This window comes from Brugia malayi (assembly GCF_000002995.4).
Source record: "Brugia malayi strain FR3 genome assembly, contig: Bm_v4_Chr2_contig_001, whole genome shotgun sequence".
Taxonomy (NCBI): Eukaryota; Metazoa; Nematoda; class Chromadorea; order Rhabditida; family Onchocercidae; genus Brugia; species Brugia malayi.
Window position 1 is genome coordinate 9,153,608 of NW_025062476.1, and position 24,667 is coordinate 9,178,274.

Below are 24,667 nucleotides of genomic sequence, written 5' to 3' on the forward strand. Positions count from 1 at the left end.
GGGCATCGCTCAAATTTCTGTCTCAATTGTTCATTTCAAGCCATGAAATTCTACATACTGATTTTGTGGTATCATACCGTTGATCTGTTATATCATTATTACCAATTATCAAAATAATTTTATTATCCTTCGGGTGACAAAATTGACAGATCTTTTATCGATAATTGAAATATAAGTAGCATATTGAGATGAAAAAAGGATAAACTGCGCACAGGAATTTGAAATATAAAAAAAAAAAAAATACATAGCAATTAAATAGTTTTGAAATCATAATCCTTATCGCCTGATATCAAATCATTATGAAAATGTTTTATGGTAAACTCTTAGCTGAAAAATAAGATAATTACTGATCTAATCTTATTCACCTCACCTTCTTGGCGCCTGCATACTTCCTTCTAATTGCCTTGAGTTCCTTTAGTTTTTAGAAATTTGTACAGCTTGATTAAGCAACTTACTTTGTTGATGTTTTTTCTTAACTATTTATTGGCACTAAAACTGATGTAGTGATAAGTATTCCTACTTAAAGTATTGCTAAAAGAATTAAGTAATTCCTTCTTTTTTTTTATATGTCCTTTGCTCTTTTATTCTTTCAAATTAATCCATTATTTCAATTATGGTAGAATAACACTGTTCAGCAGTTGCAAATAATCACATTTTTATCACATCGTTATCGCTATCTTCGCTTTAATCATTACTTCAATCATAGCACAAACATTTCTTCAATCACTTTCTTTGAAAGTATTTGGAAATATTTCTTGAAAACTCGGATGAAACTGGCTTATGTCTAATTGTTTTCATTTGATTTTTTTGAGCTATAATGTTCATTCAGATGTATCCATAATATCTTACCCTATCTTCAAGGTACATCGGAAAGAATATGAATTATTTATTCATAAAATGGTAGCTGAGTAAATCATGAATGGTTTGACTGGGATCTTGAAAATAATCTGTTTATCCTAATTTGTTAAATGCGAGATTGAATGCTGCATCGATAGTAAGGACGAGAAAGAGTCTACAAATGCGACATTTCCACAGTTTTTTTAAAGTATCGGATTTCGAGGTACTTTTTAGGACAATATAACTTTGAGAGGCAAAAATCTGAACTTGTGATAAAGCTCTAAATTTCATATAAATTGGAGAAACTAAAATTTGGGTCTCTTTATATGTCCCAAAATCAACAATCACTTGGCCAGACATATCGTGGGTTCCCACAGACCAGAGAACTCCTTTTGTTCAATATCGTTGTGGGTGTGTCGGGTTGGATGGAGTTGGGGCGGAGTCTTTCACCTCCTTGACATCTTTGGACTATTAACTAAAGGTGTTGGGTTTGAACTGGTCAGGACTTCCTAGATAGAGATCGAATAGCCGGATGTTACTGATGATAATTCCTGTCCGGTTACTATTGCTATCATTAATAAAGGGAACACTAAGTTCTCATGAATCTCATAGCTGCGTATTTGATCCCGCGAAATTCAACGATTCGCTACAGAATGTACCACTTGTAATAAGTGCCACTGTATTAAATGTCACCACTGATCCCAAGGATAATCGCCTGCAGGTAATTTGAGATTTAATTAGTCTTTACCGCTCGTAACTTAAAGACTAGTTAGAACCGTTTACCGGGACTTTTGAACAATTTTTCTCTTTTTTTACTTAAATGCTTAGTTAAATCTCCAAATTAATTTTTAATTCAACTTATGTTGATACCAAATAACTACAACTATAATTTTCAAAAATCATTAAATCCATATCATCCAGAAATTTTTTAAAAAACTCTTTTCTTAGCTTCATGCACTGCCAATAGTAAAATAAATGGTTATTCTAAAATGACTCACTTCCCTCACAAATGTTCTACTCATTTATGGGAGAGGCTTTTTTCTTCGCTTCACAGAGCTATTTGTGCTTGTTGCTTATGCTAATTTTATCCGTTCAAACGATTATCCTTTCATTCTTTTTATCTCTAACCTTTGATCCACTAATTCTCACCTTGCTAAGTACCATCCTTTCCTCTCTTCCGTCCTTTCTTGGTTATGTTTCTCCCCCATTCTTTGACAAACAAAAAAGCTTTCGATAATACACAATATAGAACTGAGTCTCGTAGCAGTTAACCCAAATCAATAGGCGGTATGCTATACCGAAAGAATAAACTATTGATTTGAGTGCTTAAACTTTTAGAAGATCGAGTTATAGCAGTCATCCTGCACAACCGGATATTTATCGGGACGTTATCTGCCCCAATCAGGGTCACATAGTTGTTACGAATACTTGTAAAGGAAGATTCATTATTGGTTTTTTGTTTGGTTAAGGTTTTATTTTCAATTTAGGATCTTCTATTGATATCAAAAATATATGTTATTTACAGTAAATCCTATCCAAATGATATATCTAAAATTGGAAAGTTGCTCAGTTCATTGTGACTGCACTTTTTCTTCTATAAAAGCAGATAATTGTCTTCTAAAACCTAGAGCTCATCTATTCCTCATGAGATCAATGTCTTCAGCCAGCTATTATCTCTCTTCTGGATAACATGTTTGTAAAAAAAGTACAAAAACGGATAACAAATAAGCAAAGAAACAGTTCAATCATGCAAGTATTTAAAATAACAAATGCATTTATTTATTTATTTATTTATTTGAATACATTTTTGTGTATTGCTTGAATTAATTTATTCAGAAATAAAAAGGAAAATAATAATGGGTTCGGTTTTAGCACAGATGGATTCCCATAACTTACGATTGTCCTTGCCACCTTCTATTACTAACTTGTCGAGCAATTTATCATTGATCATCATCTTGTTTAAACAACACTTCTACTTTGTTTATCGCAAGCATTTTTATTTGCAGTTTATTCAAAAATTTTCTAAACTTTGAAAACAATGAAATGATGAATATTTCATTTTTTTATACTTCTACAGTCTGATAATTTTGATTGCAGAGATACAATAAAGTTAACTGCCATAATTATACATTCAAAATATTTTCACTTTATACAGTCAAACCATTCTTTTCTGGCCTATTTTCATTACATTAATTTCATTTCTTTGGTAATAGAAAAGATAATTTTCTTTGAATGCAACTGACTTATGCAACACATAACAATTATTTTTGTTCTATTTGCAGGCTGCGACAGTTAGAGTGAAAAGGATTTTTAAAGGTATCAATATTATCAATAATAGGAAGAAAATAGTCATTCATGGATTAGGCAATGTGCAGGTAGATATTTCCCTTTTGTATCTTTTGTCGAAAATTTCATTTTTTAAAAGCATTAAGAAAGAGTGTTGATCTTTTTTTTTTCTTTTTTTTGATCAATCCTTGTTACTGTAATTAATGATGTTAGCTTGCTTTAAATACATTTTGACTCGTTTCTAATCCTATTTTTCACTTTATCATTAGCTTAAGGATGGATTTTTAATTCTTTTTGTCAAATAGCATTAATAATAAAAATTTTTGAAAATTGCTGCTCGTATTTATCATTTTTCTGTATAAAGAACTTAGTTCAAGTAATAAAGGAGAATAAAAAGCAAATAAAATAAAATATGCAAAGAGAGAATAATGAGATGTTTAGTTGATTTATTGATAAATGGTAATATCAAATATATTAATAGAACCTTGATTCTCTTTTGAAATTTTGCAGTTCAAGGCTGGATTTGTTATCTGATTTAGTCTTTGTCTTTTTTTGTTTCTCTTAAGATATTTATTTATATGATTGCAGATCTGCCGAAGTGTTCTACATGAACGGGATACAAAGGTAATCCTCTTAAACGAACTTAATGGATTGTTTTATCTTAATTCATCCTTGGTTCCCATTAATCTGAATATTCTCGACCAGCTCAATGCTCGATTTCAAGGTAATCTTTTTTGTTCATTCCTCACTGTTTTAAAATGGACCGAATAATTGCTTTCCGGAAGCAACTGGAAGCAAGACTGATGCATTAACAATAATCTCGGTAAAACCAAACAGATATGAAGAAATTTTTATGAAAACGTGTGCCTTTTTATCCTCTTTTATTACTGACTGTTACCATTATGCTGAAGTTTAAAGTTAACAGTTAAGATGATCTAAGCAATCTGGTGTAGATTTTCAAAGAACCTAGTTGAAAATATCTTTTGAATAACTTGCAATTTTCTTTATCCATTTGCTTAACTATTTTGGTAGATGGAAAAATAAATTCCCTCAGTCAATGATTATAAAGAAAAAAACTATCTGCTATAAATCTTCCTTCCAACGAATTCTCCTTTTTCTATGTTCCACTTTTCGTATACTCAACATTCTGCAATGTTTCACTTCAATAGTTTTATTGCTTCTTTTCTCTCCATTTATCCTTATCCATTACGAAATAGCAATTTGCATAAATTTGTATTTGTTATTGGTGCCGAAGAAATATAGACAACAGCGCCTAATTATCGCAGTTCCCTACTTTTTTTTTTGAAAGAAATCGTTTTGTATCCATTTACAGCCGTTGTTCATTATTGACTAACGAATGATTGGTTCCTCGATATTTTGTTGCTTTTTCTTTTTTTTTTTTTTTTCGGTTCTCTTAATTGGATAACATTTGGAGTTATCGGAGGTATATTACTGGATTTTGTTTTTCCATTCATCTGCCAAATTTATAACAAATTTGAATTACGATCTTCTTGAAAGAATGAAAGGAAAGGGAAAATGCTTCTTTTTTGGATCTATTGGCAACTTTCTTTCTAGTGAACTTGAACTTTTATGACTGACTTTTGTATTCTCAGGTAAAGCAAAGAAAATAAGTCAGTGCCTAGAATGTAAGAATTCGAATATGAATAATTTTTCGAGCTTCTCTAAACCACTGTTGAAATTTTAATTAAATAAAGGCAATCATCAACCATATCTTTTTTATCCAGTTTAACAAGTGATAAATTGATATCTTCTGACAAATGATAAACTGATCTGGAAGAAATACTGATAGAGGTAGATTGATTGACCATGAAAATTTCTTTATCTATCAGCATCATCATTATTGTAATATAATCCTATTGCACGATATCTGGTTTAGTTCTCTGTAGTCATTAGGCATTAGGTCTAATTACTGGCCAGAGTAATTCCCAAATTAGCTCCAAAAAATATAGATTGAATAGAGCTTTGGTCAAATTTTATAAGGATTATCTCCTTGTATATTTTTGGTTTAAGTTTAAATCTTTTTAAATCTAACTTTGATCTCTCTAACTTTAAGGTTTAACTTTAAATCTCTCTCTTTAAGTCTAATTTAAGTCAAACTCAAGGTAATATGAAGTATTAATAATTACTTTTCTTAATAGAGACGTAAATACATTTTAGGATTATCTAGAGATATATATTTAGTATTCTTGGCTGCGATGAAATATTTGATTCCTTCAACTTTGATACTTGATTCATTATTCCATTATGCCTACTTGTGATTTTTTCAGGTTGGGTGCGCAAGAAGCAACGACACATAAAACGAAGTGAGGATTTTATTAAATACTCCAATTACCGGAAATTTCTGAACGTATTGAAATGAAAAATTGAAATTCAAAACGTATGATGGAATAAGGGAATTTTACTTAGAAGCAATAATCCAAATGAGTCGTAAACTGAATAAAGCAATCTTTTTCCTTGCTGACTTATTCCCTATTTGAAGCATTTTTAATTAAACATTTAAAAAAATGTTTGATTTGTGAATGTTTTATTAAACTGAACAATGATCACCATGTTGCTCAAAATCGTATGCATTTGATTAGTAAAAGATTTTTTCAGCAAAATGTGAAGAAGTACGATGTCCTTATGGCGCTAAGTGCCGGCCAAACAGGTTTAACCTTTCTGTAACCCTTAAAAATTTTGATAAATATTTGAAATCTGTCGGCAGCAGAACATTTTGGTGTTAAATATTATTGGTCTTTTATATGCAAGCTACCCAAATTAATGTTGATTAAGATCAAATTCTCAGGAAAAATTTAAATCTGTCAAAAAAACAACTGTTATCACAAAATACAACTACACGTACAGTACACTTTATAATGCAGACACACTTTCATAACTAAGTGTTGCACAGAAAGAGCAGTGCTAATATTTCAGATTTTATGAACTATTCGTTCAAATATTAAATTTATCTAGTTAAATAACTTAATCAAATGAGAAGAGAATTGCAGTGGTGAGTGCGAGTGTCGTTCTTTTTGTAATACAGCTGGTCCAACGGTGTGCGGTACGGATAGTGTAAGTTATCTCAGTGAATGTCACCTCGCCGTACGCTCTTGTCTTGCGCGTTCGGAATTGAAGTCGGAAATTAGAGTCAAACAAATTGGTGCATGTGGTGAGTCTTTCATTTATCGATGATTCCATTGGGAAATAGAACTAAACAAATTCTAAAGACAAATTGATTTTCTTTTACACTTCCAGAAATGAGAAGGGAATTATTGTATATATATATATATGGCAATACTACTTTTAATTATATCGTTGAAATTTCTCGATTTTTGATTTTTTACGTTGTGACACGAAGAGAATGACGATATCTACCTTACAGTCAGTCCACCGGTATCTATGTGAGTTTTACTCAGGAAAAGCTTTCTTACGAGATAGACGAGATAAATTATCCCACTTGCCATGGCCTTACTGATTTTTGTATTGCAACCTAAGTGGTAACTTTCATTTGTTGAGTGAAGGAAGTTTGATTTCTGACAAGAATTTTCCTTTTTTTTAGGTGCACACTACAAGAAGTGTAACAACTGTACTTTTTTCTTTAACTAAGTTTGAACTTATCGATTTTTTTCCTAGCCTTTAAATTTTATGTAATTTTTACTTGGATTATAGAAACGAAGGGAATTATAGAACCACTATTTTTAATTTCTGAGAGCTTGAAAACTTACTCTTTTTTGCTTCTTGAAAAAAAGAAATCAGATTTCAATGAGCTGAAAGAGTTACATAAAATAGTGCCTTCGAGTATTACTGAAGTCAAGCAGTGATTTCTTCTCAAACTGAAAATTAAAAAATTGAAATACTTCTCGTCTTCCATCTTATTAGGAATAGTCGGACGATGCATATAGCTAGAAATTGGCTATAGTTGTCGAAGCAAAAAAGCCCAGCAACTAACAACAACAACTTCTTCTTTTGGCTTCATCTTGCTGTAATCTCTCACTCCACTCCATTCCACTGCTTCAGTTTCAGAAATAAATGACTGAAGTGGAATCCTATTTCTTCAGTCAACAAAATATCACGTCCAATATTATCAATCTGAAATATCTTTACTAATATTTCACTTCAGCGCAATGGAATAAATTTTAAAATGATTCCTTTTTCTTATATTCAAAGTCCTATATTGTCTTCCTTTACAAGTAAACGATTTTCTACATTTGATTAGTAATTCATTGCTTATATACCATCTCTGTGTTCCGAGGATTTTAATTTTGATTCAATTCAGTGTTTTATTAAAACAACGCTGTTATTATCAGTATCAACATGTCGATTTACTGTATATTCGCTACTCTTTTTATTACATTGAATCTAAAATTAGTTCTAACTTGTTACAAATGGACAAATGGTAAGTTTTCGTATACCTGAACCTGACCTTAAATTGTTTTCATGCTACCGTACTTACTATCAGTTGACAGTTTTCCTCTTTTCTACTAGTCTATCGAGTTGAAATATCAACAGTGAAGTGCAACTTTGAAAGTATGGGCATAAAATATTACTCTTATATAAATTGATTATTTTAACTTTTCCGAAATATGAAATTAAGTTCTTTGCTTTTTTTTTTTTTTTACTTTTCCACTACCTTTTAATTGCTTATTTCAATATTGCATCGTTATGTTACTCACTTTCTGGTCAACCTCTTCATTACTTTGACTGAAGTATTCGTAGATGATCATTTTAGAAAAACGTAATCCCTGCGAAGATCTGCGATGTGGACCTGGTGAGCAATGTGTAATATCGGAGAATGGAAAAGGTTATATCTCAGCACATTGTGTATGCCCAGAACAGTGTGACAATTTTGGTGATAGTGTTGAATCGTCGCCTGTTTGCTCTAACGACGGAACCGATTATCCATCTTTATGCCATCTTCGAGCACATGCTTGTAAAACGAAACGTAATGAAAGTGTGAAATATTATGGTAAATGTGGTGAGTCCATCTTTATAAATTTTTCTAAAATTCGATTTTCATGTATTCAGGTCACTAAAAACTGGACAAAAAGTTTCTAAAAATTTTTTATGGTTTCCTAACTTGATGTCAAAATATTTAGGCAAAAGTGCAAGTAATGTTGGGATCTTTCGTGTCATTGAAAATATTTAAAATCGATCTGGTATTCGAATCGGTTCTAATTATTTAGGATCTTAGATTTTGATTCAGAACATTCTATGATATTCGTCTAATTTAGCTAGCAATTCCAAAATTTTTTGGATTTTTACCAATTTTAAATTATGTTAAATTGGGGATTTCAGATCCTTGCAAGGATTTCATCTGTTCCGTAGGTACAGTATGCAAGGTGACAGCCGATCGGCGTGCTGAATGTCGTTGTTCACAACAGTGCGCTATGCATTCTGATCCTGTTTGCGCTACTGATGGAAATACGTAAGTTATCATTAAGAAAATCAATTTCACAAAATACTTAGAAACAAATGGAAATGCAAAGATTTGAAAATGTGTGAGGAATTAAAATAAAATTTAAGTTTGTATCAGTATAAAATCGAAACAAAAACATTTACTTTTTCTGAATATTCTGAAAGCTGTCACCATGTGAAAATTGAATATTTTCAACAGTAACAAATGTTAAAGTGCAATTCATAATTTATATTGTTATAAGTCCTGATTTCTTTATCTGAGGTACGAAAATGAGTGTCTTATGTCAGTGTCAGCATGTCGCCATGATAATGAAGTCCTCACTTATCACAAAGGACGCTGCAAAGGTTTGTTTTCCAGCAATTGTTTGTCGCATTCAAAGTAACTTTTTGGTTTTTCATTTTTCTCAATACTGCTTATTCAAACTCTGACGCTTAGCAGAGGATATTATTGCCAAAGATCGGTTTATTTCCGCTTTCACTCTTCTTGGAATATTCTGTCAAGTGTCACGAATACACATCAAGAAGTTACGTCGATCTGTGTTATAATTCAGTTAATAGGCCTTTTTTTGTAGATGACAATCCATGTAAATTGATCCATTGCTCAGAATTGGAGACGTGTCACATTCAGGAAAATGGTAAAGCCGTATGCAGATGTATTGAATATTGTCCGCCTATTACGAAGCCTGTTTGCTCAATCGTTAGCATTTTGCTTAATATCAGTAAACTGAGTGTTTCTTAAGAATATTATTGATTTAGCTTTAGTGTCAGAGTCAACTACTTCAAATAACAAACATACATATAAAAAAATCTCAATAACAAATAACATTAGAGCTCATTAATCGTCTTCTCTTCATAGTTATTTATCTTTCTTAATAGACCCTTTTTTACAGATGAAAATCCATGTAAATTGATTTATTGCAAAAAATTACTCATAGTCAAAAAAAAAGTCATATCATATAAAAGAACTCTAAAAGAATCCTTTGCTTGAAAGGTTATTTACAATGTGCGCAGTTGTCAGACGCTTTTTCTTATCTTTTTAACCAATTTGATGACCCTTTTGTTAATATTCCAGAATGGGAAGACGTATGATAACGAATGTGTGATGCTACGTTCCGCATGCATGTCAAAGATGCATAATGCAGTACGGCATGCAGGTCCTTGTGGTAATTTCTTGTTGTTCTTGTTAGTAAATTGGAAATGCGTCTTTCTCTTTAAAAATATAAATTTGCTTTCATTGGAAGTATTAAAAAGATATTCCAATGCTTTTTCATAGAACTTTGAAGTAACAAGCAATAAGTGTAATTTTATTAATTAGTTTTTTAAGTGTAACTTTATTAATTAGTCTTGAAATTTTTGAATGTAGTACATTTTCTGCAAAAAATTAGGATAAATATGGAATTAGACTGAAGAATTTATTTGAAAAAGTGGCAAAAGAAATTGCTAGAGCCATTCTAAAAGCACTAAAACATAAATAATATGAAGATTTTGGTGTATGCGCTGGTTATGATGGTTGTCGACCATTCGAAATATGCATTGACCGAGATGGGCATCCAGTATGCGAATGCGAAACTTGCGACTCGCAACTCAACGAAGTTTGTGCATCCGATGGCATCACATATGCAAATGAGTGTAAAATGCGTCTCGAATCTTGCTTGACTAACAGATTCATTTATCAGAAGTATAGTGGAGTGTGTGGTCAGTTTGAGGAATATTTATTCATAAGCTACGAAGTATCATCGTTCCAGTTGTTTGTTTGCTTGCTTAATTAGTTAGTTAACTGAGAACCTCTAACAGCAAATTCTTTAAAACATGGATTCGCTCATGTATAAGTAACAAGTGTTATTTTAAAATAATTCTCATTTCTAATGAAACTTTCTGAGAATTAACCGATAAAAAATTGAATAACCTCTCAGTATTCTTCAGAAAAATGAGTGTTTTTATTCAATGACATGACAGCTGTTTTAGATTAGTTTGATTCCGAAAGAAGATCGTTCTAGAAAGGTTTAAATTATTGAAGCTTGAATTTCTAATGAAAAGTAATTTTCAAACTTAATTATAATAGATGGTTGCATCAATGTTCACTGTGAATTCTATGCTATCTGCGTGTCGGATGAAGCTGGCGGTGGTTCTTGCCAATGTCCAAATCAATGCGCTTATGATGATTCTGGTTTTCTATTGGCATTTTTAATATACTATAGGAGAAGATGAATTTGGAAATACTGTAAAAGAACCAGAATGAAAACACGTAACCTTAGTCTGACTTTCTATAATAAGTACTTAATCTGGTCGGATCTTTCTGATACAGATTTTCAGGAATAGTGTGCGCAACAGATGGTGTCACATATCGCTCAGAATGTCACATGCGCCAAGCTGCATGCCAGCAACAAAAATTCATAGTCATTGCTTTTCGGGGTCCTTGTGATAGTTGTTCGAACATCGCTTGTCTTGATGAACAACAATGTGATGAAAGCATTTGCTCTTGTCCAAGCAGCTGTCCGAATGCTACCGAAAATAGTATGGTATGATTAAGTCTTAAGTTTTCACTAGTTTAAAATACCGAAATCATAGTAACGTGACATCCAATTATGTTTAAATAATTCCACCCATATTCTTCACAAATGAAATAAAGGTACTAAAAACTATTTGTAAAATTCTTTGGCTGAATGTGATGCTCAATGCCTTGTTAATTGATTTTAAAGAGAATGAAATAATTTTTAGATATACAAATATGATCAAAATTTTAAGATATATTTAATGGAAAATTTCTGAAGGTGTGTGGGGCTGATGGAATGCTTTATCCATCGAAATGTCATTTGAAGATGGCAATCTGTCACAGTGGTTCTGAAATATCCCTCCAGAATCTCAACAATTGTAAACAGGCATTACGTAAAATTGGTTCGTCCGTTTTCCTTTTTTAATTAAATTTTTGCTTGTATGTAATACATCAAGTAAAGACAATAATATTGATGAAATAATTTAAATGAAATTCCTGCTGTGAAATCTTGGAGAGTATATCATTACAAGAATAGCGGCTGTTTTTAAATTTGACACATGGACTTAAAATAATCAGTGTTACACTCCCGGCAAAGGCGTTTGCAACATTTCTACATTAGCTTACATCATAATACATTGATCTGATTGTATTCGATTACAAGCTGAATGATTAATCCTTTGAATGAAGTTTAACAGGAATAATTGATAACATATGCGATGTGTTGGTGATATTATTGGTAATAGCATCTTTACTTTTCTAATCTCTTTTAATTTGTAAAAGTTCTTTTTTTTCCTATTTTTCCATCTATCTCTTTCTGTCTTTCACTTTTGTTGACTTTTTGAGTTTATTTTGATACAAAAATAACTGGCAATCTTCATGGTAAAATGATTATGCTGTTATATGGTGATTTATAGATAGATATGTGTCCGTCACGTTATTTCAGAGCAATTTCTCAGAGTTTGCAGACAAATCTTCAATGCTTTACTAAAAATAGTTCTTGCTAAAGTGACTTCATAACTTATTTCGAATAATAGCTGTAAGATTTAACAGGAATAGTAATGAGTCATGATGAGTCAGTATAACATCCCAACGAAAGGTGTGCATTGCTGTCTAATGTCCATTATGTTCAATGCTAATGTTTGATATGTTCTAATATGGCATGTAAAAGGGCGCTCATTGATTCTAGTCTTGGCTTCAGCGCTTCAAAATGAAACGTTTTTAATATTAAAAAAAAAAAAAAAAAAAATGAAATTTTTGAGGTGGTGGATAGCGATTCGACTAATTTAATTTAATGTATTGTCCTACTACAGTAATTTATGATCAAATAAAGGGATGTTTACAAACTCTAGCTGATAATTTTAAGCCAAAACTAATAGTAATGAAGTTAACTTCAAGTCATTGGTCTTCCTTTTGGCCTTCCTTTCTTCTAGGTTTTCATTTCTCTTTCTCTTTTATTTTTCTTTTCAGATGCTAGCTGTCAAGCCAAGTGATCTGCTAAAAAATTTCCATAATGTAGCTCCTTCGCACAGTGTGATTGTTTAGGTGAATTTTTGGCGATAAGTAGAAGCGACCAACAAACCTGTTGCTTCTGAAAAATTTGTGCAGTGCTTACCTAGAATTATCTCTTCGATGTATGCGTTGTAATTTCAATTGTCCCGCTAGAAATGATATGGGAGCCATTTGTGGCTTTTGTAGCTATGGAGAAGCCTATAATTGGACATGCTTCATAGATTTGGCGTCCTGTAAATAGCAAGAACCTATTTATCAAATGACACAGACACATCTTTGCATTATTACGGTAGCAGTAATACTGCCATGATTATTTCTGAAGTAAAATGTTGAATTAAAAGGAAAATTGTTGGGGAAAAGCAAATGATTCAAAAAAACCATCGTCAACATATTCTTCAACTCATTAACGTGACTCTTAAAATTTCATCACTCTTTTGTAGATTTCTTTAAACATTTATATCTCTAAGATCTTATAGCAACTTCCTACAAGCAAATTAACATCATTGTGAAATTTCGTCTTCACACATTTTTTCTGTATTTTTTGCAAATGTGCATTTCAACCGCCAGAAATACAATATGAAAATGCAATATAGATAGTATTGAATTAAGAAATGTCTTCAAGATATACTTTTAGCTTCTTCAATTGTTAATATGAAACTGATTAGAACTGCTGGAGTCTAATTACTATTAAGTTAGCGTTGTTTTACAATTCAAGATCTAGGAAGAACAGTTGTCGGGGAAGAGAAAAGAAAGTGAAAAATTGATGTGCAAAAGTTTATGGTTCGTTTGAGCTCAGACTGCATAATTTTGCAGATGAATGCAGCTGCAACCGCGTTGGATCTTACAGTAACATATGTGATCAGCATGGACAATGTCGATGCCTTCCAGGTGTTAGTGGGAAGAAATGCGATCATTGCGCATCAGGCTTCTGGGGACTGCATCTGATAGCGAAAGGTGCATTAGGATGTCAACGTAAGCTATTTTCTGTTCACGAAGGATATTTTTATTAAAACTTCATTCTATTCATTTCATCTTGCAGCATGCGGGTGTTCGGTATTTGGTTCTTCACGCTTTGACTGTGAGCAGTCTTCTGGTCGTTGTCAATGTAAATCGGATTCATATGGTATAAAATGTGACGCTTGTGATCCAGATTCTATTTTAACTTCAAGTGGCTGTTTGAAAAAAACAGAATTCCACGCTCCAAAGTAAGATAGCTTTTAGCAGCTGCAAATCTTTTTTTTCGACTTCAACTGGATAAAAATTTGAATAATTGATGCTTTATGTTTTATTAATCTCAGCGAAGTAAATTTCTGTTTTTATGAACTTTCAGATGACCTTTTTGTTTACTTATCAATAATAAGATACGAGGAAGATAACTGATAAATGGACCATCTTTTTAGTGACTATAATTTTAACAAAATATAAATGTTTGACTAATAGGAATAATAACAGATATAATGAAGTAGTGAGTATATAATCTACAATCAAAACTGTAATACAGCAATTAATGACTGATTATGTAGAGTAATTTGAAAATTATGATGAACTAAGATAGGAATTATAATTTAAGAGACTGCAGTGAACTAAGGTGTCATCATGGAGCTGTGTGCGTGATTACTTCATCGGGAATGCCGATTTGTAAATGTTCTAAGCAATGTTCACTGGACCACCTTGGAATAATAGCCGAAATGACTATTTGTGGATCCGATGGTAACACTTATGATAATATCTGTGAATTGCAACAGTTTGCATGCTTACATCAACTGGATTTGGTCCCTTCGACACTTGGAATTTGTTCACAAGGTGTCCCTTACTGTATCTATAATATATTTATATAAACTGTTGTCTAAAAGTTGTCGATTGGTTATCTCAACTTACAATAATGATAATAGCTACGGCACTTTATATATATATATATATATATATATATATATATATATAAAACAAGTACTTTTTAGATCTATGTGATAATGATAGCGAATTATTAGTGTAAGTGATAATAAGTAAGTACTGTAAATGACAGCATGCTAAACAAAAAACTTACAGGAATCATGCAAGGGATAAGAGTTACTGACCATTAATTTAAGTTTTCAGTGTGTCATATTTAAGATAGCAGAGAATCTTATTAGTTTTAATACTCCATTTTGCTAAATTGAAGGATATATTTCAGATGGTAATAATGAGATGCAACGCCGTCGAGAACGTAAATTAGATACAACACCAATTTTGGGAAATCTATGCGTAGATGATACTGACTGTCACGTTTTTAATACATATTGCGGTCAAGTGAATTTCTTAGAACTGAAGAACTGTAAGTGTAAGGAAGGATTCTTTCCGTCTAAGGATATGACGCAATGTATACAAGGTAAGAGGGCCTTTTTCACTCTGCTTCCTGATATTAATTAGTGTTTTCAAAATAAACTTTGATAAGTCTGTTTTATTTTGAAAAGGTAATATGAAGCAGGAGCTAAAATTTCTACTGTCTTCATTAGTGCTATCATTTTCATTTTATTACACTTTAATGATCTTTCCGTTTTTCAGTTTTCCAATCCGAAATTCGGAATTAATCCTAAAACTTGATGAAACAATATCTTAATTTACTACTCTTCCTTCGACAAACAAAATTAATGTTAAAATCATTGTACAATAATTCATAGGGCAAATATTAAATCATTGTTAGTTCTCTGAAATATTTTCTGGGTTGTAATTGTTTTAAAAAATAAGTGTTAAGTCCAGAGATCGAGATTTTCCAGAAATAATATTTGGAAAGAGAATGACACTATTTTTATAACACTTAGGCAATTTGTATTATAGAAAAGAATAATAGTAACACGAATTCATGGTTACTGGATGGATCTTCTGGAATGCAAATTATAATTAGGAAATCGTTGAATCACCTTTTTTCAATTCAAATGCAGGTGTGTGTTGTTTTTGAGGGATCACTCATTTGAAATTTATTAATGGTTAAGTAGAGTTGAGGGTTGTTTGCAAGAAAGTACGCATTATAAGTGCCTTTTTCAGTGTTGTAAGAAAATGTTTGATCTGTTATTGATTTTAAAAAGATTAAATCCTTGAATAGTTAAAGTTCATGAAAGAATCCTTGAGCACTGTGTTGCAGTTCAGCAGATTTAGTATAAAACCTTTTCTGAATTCGTCTTCTAACTTCAACAATCTAATTAATCAACAGGTTCAAACGTACAACACTTCGGGAGTGCTGCTATACAGTGGTTTGAATAAAATGAATGATTTCATCCTTTTGTTATTGTCAAATTTTAAACTTATATTCAGGTATTTTTTGGTTTTAATTAACAAAGACTTTTTAGTGATATGCTTTTTTGATGGTGTATACAACACCAAAAACACAAGTTTTCGTTTTGTATTCGAAACATTTCCACGTTATATGGTATTTAGATTCCACTCGAGTTAGCTACGTTTTATATTTGTCTTATGTTTACTGATGAACACAACTAACACTGAAATGTTTAAGTACAAGAGTACATTTTATTTGTTTTGATGAAGGGAAAAGTCTTACCCTGAAAATATCAATCGACAAGTTTCAATTGCTGCAATAATTTATAATTGGATGATATATTGGAGATTTTGTGGTCAAACAACCACTCTTTGTTACCATTATAATTTTTTATTGGTTAATCATCTGTCTATGTACAAGCCGTTAATCATCTGTCTATGTACAAGCCATCATCTGTCTATGTACAAGCCATCATCTGTCTATGTACAAGCCGCATCTGTCTATGTACAAAACGTATGCTTATTAGCATATTGATATTTATTTCAGTTTCTCTCTGAGTAATGAAATATTTGTCATGGAATGGAAATCATTATTGGACATAAATCGCTCATACATAGTTACACTTACTTTCTCGCATAATCAAATTTCTTTGATTGTTGATGACTTCGCTCCAGTAGTTTTCAAACTGCCACCTGCGGTCATCAGTCACCCACTTAAATTTGATACACCAGTATATCTGGGATACACACCGGTGCTGCTTCTCCGGTATGACTCATTAAATACAACTACTTGGTAAAACAAACCAATTTTCCAAAATCAAAAAGCATTTATTTTATAAATATCCTGTATGCTTCTCAGAAATTTTGTTAGATGAATTTTTTGTCGAGCAAGTTCTAAGGAAAAAGCGAGAAATTTAAAATTGGCAATTTCCTACACATTTTTCAATTCTTGGATTGGTTTTTTTTATGTGCCATACGTTTGGTTGCAGAAAATTTTTACTATAAATCTTAAATTACAGCTCGCATTCAATGCAAACGGCATTAAACAATTTTACGGGTTGTTTGTCGAATATTTTTATTAATGGGCGCGAAATATCGACAACAGACATAAGATTTTTGGGCGATATCGGTAAGATTGCTATATTAGACTGGGTTGCAACAAAGTTGTATAGGGAAAGAGGAAATTGAAGAGAATTCACATAAATTGTATTCATCGAAATCTTATTCACTATGTCATTTTCACCTCGTACAGTAACATTTTCTTCTATTGAATACTATTAAACTGGTCTGAATAAATAGAGTGTATATTCGTGGTGTAACAATTTTGAATATGGTATCTCAAAATGATACCAAAGAATCAAACAATCCGAGGGCGTATTGTGGGAGGTGCTGAAGCTAGAATATTAGAATATATTATTGCACGGTAACATTATTTTGGATATAATAACTGCTGAGTCACTATATGAAGTCTTTGTGCTCGCACAGAACTTGTATGCTTCGAGATTTCTCGAAATAATAGCTTCTGATTATTTGTTTTGCCAAATTGAGACTCCCATTCAGTATGACGTAATAAATCAATGTGGAAGTTTCGTTGTAATGATATATGACATGTTAAGATGTAAATCACCTTGCATAAGAAGGGATTAATTTTTGACTTTCTTGTTTTCAGAAACTTTCTTTCAGCTCATTGCTCACAAAATATATGTGTAAAAAGTTGCTTGAATGGTAATTCATGCCTGTTGGATGCGACAACTGATGATAAACCGTTATGTCAATGTATTCAACATTTTAATGGTTCTGTTCATTGACGATTTTCTTTGACTGATCCTGACATTACTTTTTTTAATTAGTAAATCTTAAACAAACTTCCCTCTCTCTTCACTAGCAACTGAAAACGCATAAATTTTGTTACAAAAAGTATTAGTGACAATGCAAATGTGCATTGCTTTATTGCAAGCACTTAAATTCCTAATATGCTTTGCAGCAATTTGATAAAATAAAATGTCTCCACTAATCGACCATTTTTGTTAGTAATATTTATCTTTTGCATGGATGGTTTTTTGTGATGAAAAGATTCATCAAGGTAAAAGAGTTGAAAATATTTGATTGAAATCGTATATTCTTCCCTTCCCTGACTTCCAAGCATCAACATAATCAGTTCATCCTGTCCTCAAATTTCCATCAAGAATTAAAATTTTAACTCTAAGAATTGCAGGCCAACTTTGTGAGCAGCAAATATGTAGAAGTAGTGAAATCTGTGGCGACAATTCATCTAATACCAAGATGATGAGTGAAGAACAATTAAGTTTGTTTAATTATTAAACCATTCAGAAGTGAAAATTTACAAGAAGTCCCAACGTTAATTCAGTGGCACGAAAACATGCAGAACAATACTATTGCATGATAACATTAATTTAGGATATGATAACTAATAACTTTCTGTTCGTATAGAATTTGTAATATTCGAGATTTCTTGGAATAACAACTCTTGGTTACAGATTAAAAAATTAAAAATTGATTTGTGATCAATTAGTTTGAGTTTTGTTGCAGATATGAAGTTGAACCACGCAGTTCCATTGTTTGCTGGTGATGGTTTTCTAAGCGAGAAGTTAGTGATGGATGTGAAAGAAAAGCTAGAAATAGAAATATGGTTAAAAGCAATGAATCCAGATGGCCTGGTATTTTATTGGACTAATTTAGACGCTACCACAAGGCAATATACGGACGGCTATTTTATAGCATTAGTGTTGATCTTTTCAAAGCCCCACTTCTTCTGGAATTTTGGCTCTGGGATCATTTATAGCAGGTTCATCAATATTTTATTCCTGATCACAATTAACTTTCAAAGAGCGCTCTTATAAATTTCAAATGTGCAAGGAATTATCAACCAAGTTGCATGTTAAGTTCGAAGATACCTAAGTGTCAGGATGTTCGGCATTCTTGTTAAATTGCATTTAGTTCAGAGAGCTAGAAGAAACTCTCTAGCGAGTTTCATCCTTGCTCCTTGATTCTTATAACAGAACACTTTTGATGAAATCGATAGATGAGTATCATTAAATTTGACTTATTCCAATCATTAGTTTATTCTCTGAAGGACTGATTTTGTCATGAAATTAAGCTGTCATTCTGTAAAATTGAGTAGCTGTGTCATTATCGGTTAATATAACCCGGTGAGTTTTAGTAGGATTATTTGTCTTCTCGATTATTACTTTTGGCATTATTGAAGGAGTCATCTAAAAAGAATTGATAAGAAACGAAAAGAAGTAAAGGCAGAACATCATCCAGTGACTTCACTATTTAAATAAAATATTACTGGACTATTGTTTTTGATTTAATATACTTTTTAGTATATTTATTATTTTTTAATAAATATTATATTATTTAATATATGTCGATCATTGAAACAGATTTACTAAATATTTAGATAGCTGAATATTGAGAATCGGCACTATGGTAATGATGTTTAGTTAGGTTTTATTTCACTAATTCACTTTTAAGTCGAATTTCATAGCTATCTCTTTCAAACTTATTTCGATAGTTTTAATGTTGCTTAGGTCCACTGCATCAGTTTTGAACGATCAATTCCACTCCATCCACTTTGAAAAATATTTCCGTAGTGGTTCGCTTCAAGTTAATGATGAGCAGTCTGATACCCGGATTTCTCAGGTTGTTTACTGGTGTTTATATTTTTTTTTTAAAAATGATGAGTTTTGAATCTAAGAATTGAATTATGAAAAAAATCGTTCTTCAAAACTAAAAATGAAGTTTTGGAAAATCTGGGTAGTAACAAATTTGCATAGAGTTTTCGATCAATTTTATTACGACTCATTTCAGATATTCGGTACAGATTTTCTCTTAGATCCACATATGAAAATATGCTTTGTTAGACGCCAAAAAATTTAATTCTCGAATTTGGGATCTTTAAGACTTACCAAGATTTCATATACTGTAACTTAGGTATTATTATTAAAAAAAATAATTGATAGATTGGCTATTCACCAAACAGTACAGTGATTTTCATCGGCGGTGTTCCAAACAAAACGATCCTACCAAGCGCGGTACCAGAACTTGGGATACCATTTCGAGGTGCAATACAACGACTGACTATTAATGGACATAGATTTTCTGAACTTTTCAAGGTATGTTGTGTAGCGCATATGTGATATTTTCGGACAAGGTTAAATTCTATTATTTCTTGTCAAGTTGATACAATGATATCGCTTTTTGTTCCAAATGAAATTACCTTAAATGAAATGAAAGATAACAGACAAGCCCTATTAGTAGTTGAAATAATTATATTGACTATTTTTGGCTTACTTTACAATTTTTTGAGCATAATGCCACACCCGTTCATTTCAAAAATTACCGAAACATAGCAAAAAAATCTTCAATCAGTGATTTCTCTGTTAGCATCTTTTTACTGTTCAATTTTTAGTTTTAAACCTTTCATGGGCCTCATGCAATTTTAATTAATTCTTGTAGTCTAAAAATCAATCAACAGCTAATGTTCAAATTTTATGTTCACGAAATGTTTGAAAATCCAAATTAAAATCTAACTTATTGTTTCACGGAAACGAAAACTAGACGTTTTGTTCGGCTACTACAAAACTTTTATTGAACAGGCAATGATCGATGAATAAAGGCTTATTTTTTAACTTATTAAGTAGCGGCAAATTTTAGAAGCTCAGACTACTATTATTGGAGTATTATTCAGATATACTAACTTTTATTAACTATAGAAGAAAGGCTGCACTTTAATTAGCGACAGTTAATTTGGAAGGGTTCACGTCAAATATAAGGACTTCTATTTACCTACGAATAAATAAAATGATATTGGAGATAATGTACATTGATTAATTGATGAGGTTTTTAAATTTTATTTTACTATAGAAATATAAATAATGCAAGTGCACAGCATCCTATCTTAGCAGTTATGGGTCTTTTTGAAATGATCCAAATTTTAAATTCAGAATTTCCTTTGCACTTTGTAAATAATGCCTTTGATTAAGGCTAATTGCTATTCATTTCATGAGACATTTGTAGGAATTTCAACGAACTGGTCGTATTATGCAGTATGATGATGTCCCATGTTCTAATGTTAAGAGTGGAAATAGGAACTGTCTACGGAATCTTAATAAATATGGTTGTCGATGCCTGAATGAATACCAACCACCGGAATACATCCAGCAAGGTTATTACACTGAACATGGAATAAGAATTGTAACAAATGGAAAAAGGAAAGAGAAAAATTCCTTGAAAGTAAACATAAGCTACCCTCTTCATTTTTTGTAGAAAGCCATTTTCAATCTGCATTAATATTGCAAAATGGCAGCTATATTCCTTCTTGATAAATTCTTCTTGAATTTCTAGAAATTTTTTTTTTTTTGATTTTTGTACAAAGCATTTTGAAATTCATATTTATTGGTTGGGTTTGGCAGTGCATAAATTTCATCTTTTTTCCACTTACCTTTCTTTCTTCTGTTTCTATTATAGACCATTTATTTTATTATTGCTAACTATGAAAGTTGGAGTTTTTAAAATTTTTAATTTGAATTTGGATTTTTTGTCAATTTCCATATCATTGCTTGGATGAAGGGAGTACCAAATATTTAAAGCACAATTAGTTTTAACTACAAGAAATTGATACAGTTATTTCTTCTTTACAACTCAAGTTCTGAAATCGAATAGTGAAATAAGGATGGGATTGAAGATTACTTCAGTATCCAATTTTATTCTTAAAAAATGGTAATAACTGGTTTTTTCCGTCATATTATTCTGATCAAATTTATCATTTTGCCAAGCATTGCCAAGAGGTCACAATTTTTATTTCGAGGTCTAAATCCTTTGATTTTTGTCTATGATCGTGAAAACAGGAAAAGAGGGAGCAGAGCTGTTATGAATATCTGAATTTTACATTTTTCAAGAAAAACACTATAAATATATTTGGAAATCTAAGTTTTCTTCTTACATCCATCGCTTATTAGATTTTTGGAAATATAGATTAATACCTGGATATATTCTACTTCCAATGAACGATAACTTATCAACAGACTTGCTGGGTCAGTTTTTTTCATATCAAAGTTCCAGTGTTTCAATTCTTAAAATTATTTCTAGATGAGAAAGCAGGTGCAGATCCGAACGATAGCCTCCTACTTGATGGACGAAACGAATATGCTTTAGTTAAAAAGATGATTTCAAAGTATGAATCATCGTTATTTGGTTATGAAATCATATTTTTTAATTCACTAGTTAAACATATTTTGCAGTGTTAAAAGTAGTACAAGTCTTATTGCAACCATCTTTTTTGTTCACAAAATATTATCCTGCGATCGAATGTTAGGAACATGCATTAAGTGTAGTATTCTCTACCAGTGTAATATGTAATCAGTTGATTATAGATTTATATTCACACATGAGTGAGTCGATAAAATAAAGTACTTGAAGTTAAAACCTGTTGACAAGTTTATTCCTTAACACTTTATAATTTCTTGGGATCGGAAATGACAGCAATGCTTCATGTTTTAGAGAACATCCATTTCCTTGCTGTTCTTGATAAAGCTTACACCAAACACAAAAATTTTTTTTTATCTCCTTTTTAGGAGACGTTCGAAAATATTGACAGACTATCAGTTTATGATCAAAACGAACAAATCAGAAGGTTTAATCTGGTGGGAAAGTAAGAGGCATATGATCCGTTCTAATTATATAGCAATATTTGTCCTCGCTGGACGACTTGGTTTTGCTATAAATTTGGGCAGCAGTCCAAAAGTTAAAGTAATTGGATCAAACACAATTGTAAATGATAATCGGTGGCACAGTGTTGCGCTTTTACGGTTTCTTTTCACTTTTCATTTTTACTCTTAATTTTCGGTTGAAAATTTCACTTATTTCTTTCATAACATCACTTATCCTGTGAGTTGATGTGACTGATCTTTGAGTAATTATGCACCATACTTTAAGTAATTTCAGGGAGAAGCGAAAGTCGTTGCTAATTGTGGACAATGAAAAAATAACTTATATTTCTCCATCCCGTACTGCGGAGTTAATGACTGATGGAATTATTTGGATTGGCAAGTTTCTTTCTTTACAGAAACTAAAGTTGTAACTCATTTTCCAAATTGAAGTTAATAAAGTTTTTAAGACTCAAAAATTTATGCATGTTTAGATTGTTAGTTTCATTTTGATGGTGATAATTGCTTCGCTTCTTCTTCCCCCTCGCTGTTGTTCATATCTGTATAAGATAGTTATTGCAAAGGCTTAGATGAACTTTCAGTTTCAGGTGGGAAAAAGAAAATACCGCGGAGTTTTCCAGTAAAAATACCGTACAAAGGGTGTTTACGAAACTTACGAATCTCGTCACAAGTGATTAATATACGACGGGAATTTTCATTAAACAAAACGTATCGAAGATGCGAAAATTAGATGTTCTATTAAACGAATAATTCAGCGTTTTAAGTTTAATAAATTCGGAAATAATATATTTTTTATGTCTGATAGCTATTGATAATTTAGGGTAATTTTGATCATGCTAAATATTTTTTTGGGCATTTCTTTCACTGCATTTCCAATTACATATGAATATTCAAATGATATTTTAATTTTTATTAAGTTTTTTTTTAAGTTTTTTTTTTTTTGTTTTTTTTATTTTTTTTTTTTATACAATTTTTTTTCATTTTTTTTTTCTCACAAATAACTCCTTCTTTTGAATTCATATTACATATATTAGCTTCAATTTATAGCAAAAACAATTAATTGGAAAGAGCAATAAATAAACAAATAGATTGAACAAGTGATATGATTAAAATTAAAGGTGACTATTACTATCCACGATATAATTTACAGAAAATTTTTGCAATGCTTCAGGCATAACATTTGCAGTCATTTTATCAGTTATTTTTCCATTCATTTATTTCGGTTATCATGTAATCATTTTACTGTTTAATTATAATAAGTATAAAATCGTTCTGATCAAAAAATCAGAATTATTGCTTGATAAATAGTACTTGTTTTATACATACTAGTTTAAAATATTTGATCTTTATCTCTCGGATTCTTCACCGATTTTTGTTTTGGATTTTTGCATGGTCCAACTTTTGTCATTTTTTTCTTCTATAAGTTCTTTATGTCTGTTTATCGTAATTTTTAAATTTTCAGCATAAAAGAACGTTTTGTTATTTATCATTTATTAGTGCTAATCAATGCGCTTATAAAGTTTTATTAAGTTGGTTGCTAATAAATTAACAAATTGATTGTTTCGATTCAGCCGTGAAAGAAATTTATGAGTGGCACATGAGAGATTAATGATTTGTTATGATGAGTAAATTAATTACACGACATGCGAGACATCAGAACTTATCCACTTTCACCTTTTATATCACTTTTGATATATAGATAGACTGTACAAAGGCAGTAAAACAGTAAAGCTGACAGTGATATAATTAGATGACAAACAGTAAAGCATTTTTGTTACACTGATAAAATGTGGTTTGATGACTCAAAACCAATTTAAAATATTCTGTGGTGATATTGCCCTAGCAGTTAATTGTCACGCTAAGGCAATTGTAATGGTTTTTATAAATTTCCTCTTTCAAATCAAAATCAATTATTACGAAAATACAGATAGGATAATTGAGTGCCCCGGTGCTTGTCGTTTTTGTAAGATGGAGAAGCAGCAAATTGAAATAAATCATTTTTCTAGGGAAGTAAATATTCCGAGTTAAGTAAATATTTCTTTTGAGCTGGTTTAAATAATAATGTTGTAAAATAAACTAAAAAAATCCGGTTTTAGAATCCTAGCAAAACTTAACCTTATTCTCTAGCTATGCAACACTTCTCATAGCTGACGAAAAAATAGCTTTTTCTTGTCACTCCATTTGA

General features: G+C 31.2%; 1 protein-coding gene across 1 annotated transcript; it reads left to right on the forward strand.

Annotated features, from left to right (window-relative positions):
* Positions 1-1,369: 1,369 nt before the first annotated feature.
* Bma-agr-1 (Kazal-type serine protease inhibitor domain containing protein) lies at positions 1,370-23,212 on the forward strand (the record flags this gene model as incomplete). The annotated part of the gene is made up of 33 exons (XM_043079006.1): positions 1,370-1,558; positions 3,120-3,212; positions 3,712-3,847; positions 5,412-5,447; positions 5,740-5,791; positions 6,132-6,292; positions 7,853-8,098; positions 8,419-8,548; positions 8,801-8,883; positions 9,111-9,235; positions 9,611-9,701; positions 10,021-10,233; positions 10,601-10,705; positions 10,852-11,057; positions 11,310-11,433; positions 13,355-13,513; positions 13,581-13,746; positions 14,112-14,344; positions 14,712-14,906; positions 15,356-15,459; positions 15,729-15,829; positions 16,338-16,556; positions 16,810-16,919; positions 17,474-17,584; positions 18,006-18,095; positions 18,341-18,596; positions 19,345-19,456; positions 19,777-19,929; positions 20,834-20,981; positions 21,905-21,989; positions 22,390-22,623; positions 22,760-22,860; positions 23,070-23,212. 33 exons carry the CDS (start codon positions 1,370-1,372, stop codon positions 23,210-23,212), a joined length of 4,710 nt encoding a protein of 1,569 aa, XP_042934940.1.
* Positions 23,213-24,667: the final 1,455 nt, after the last annotated feature.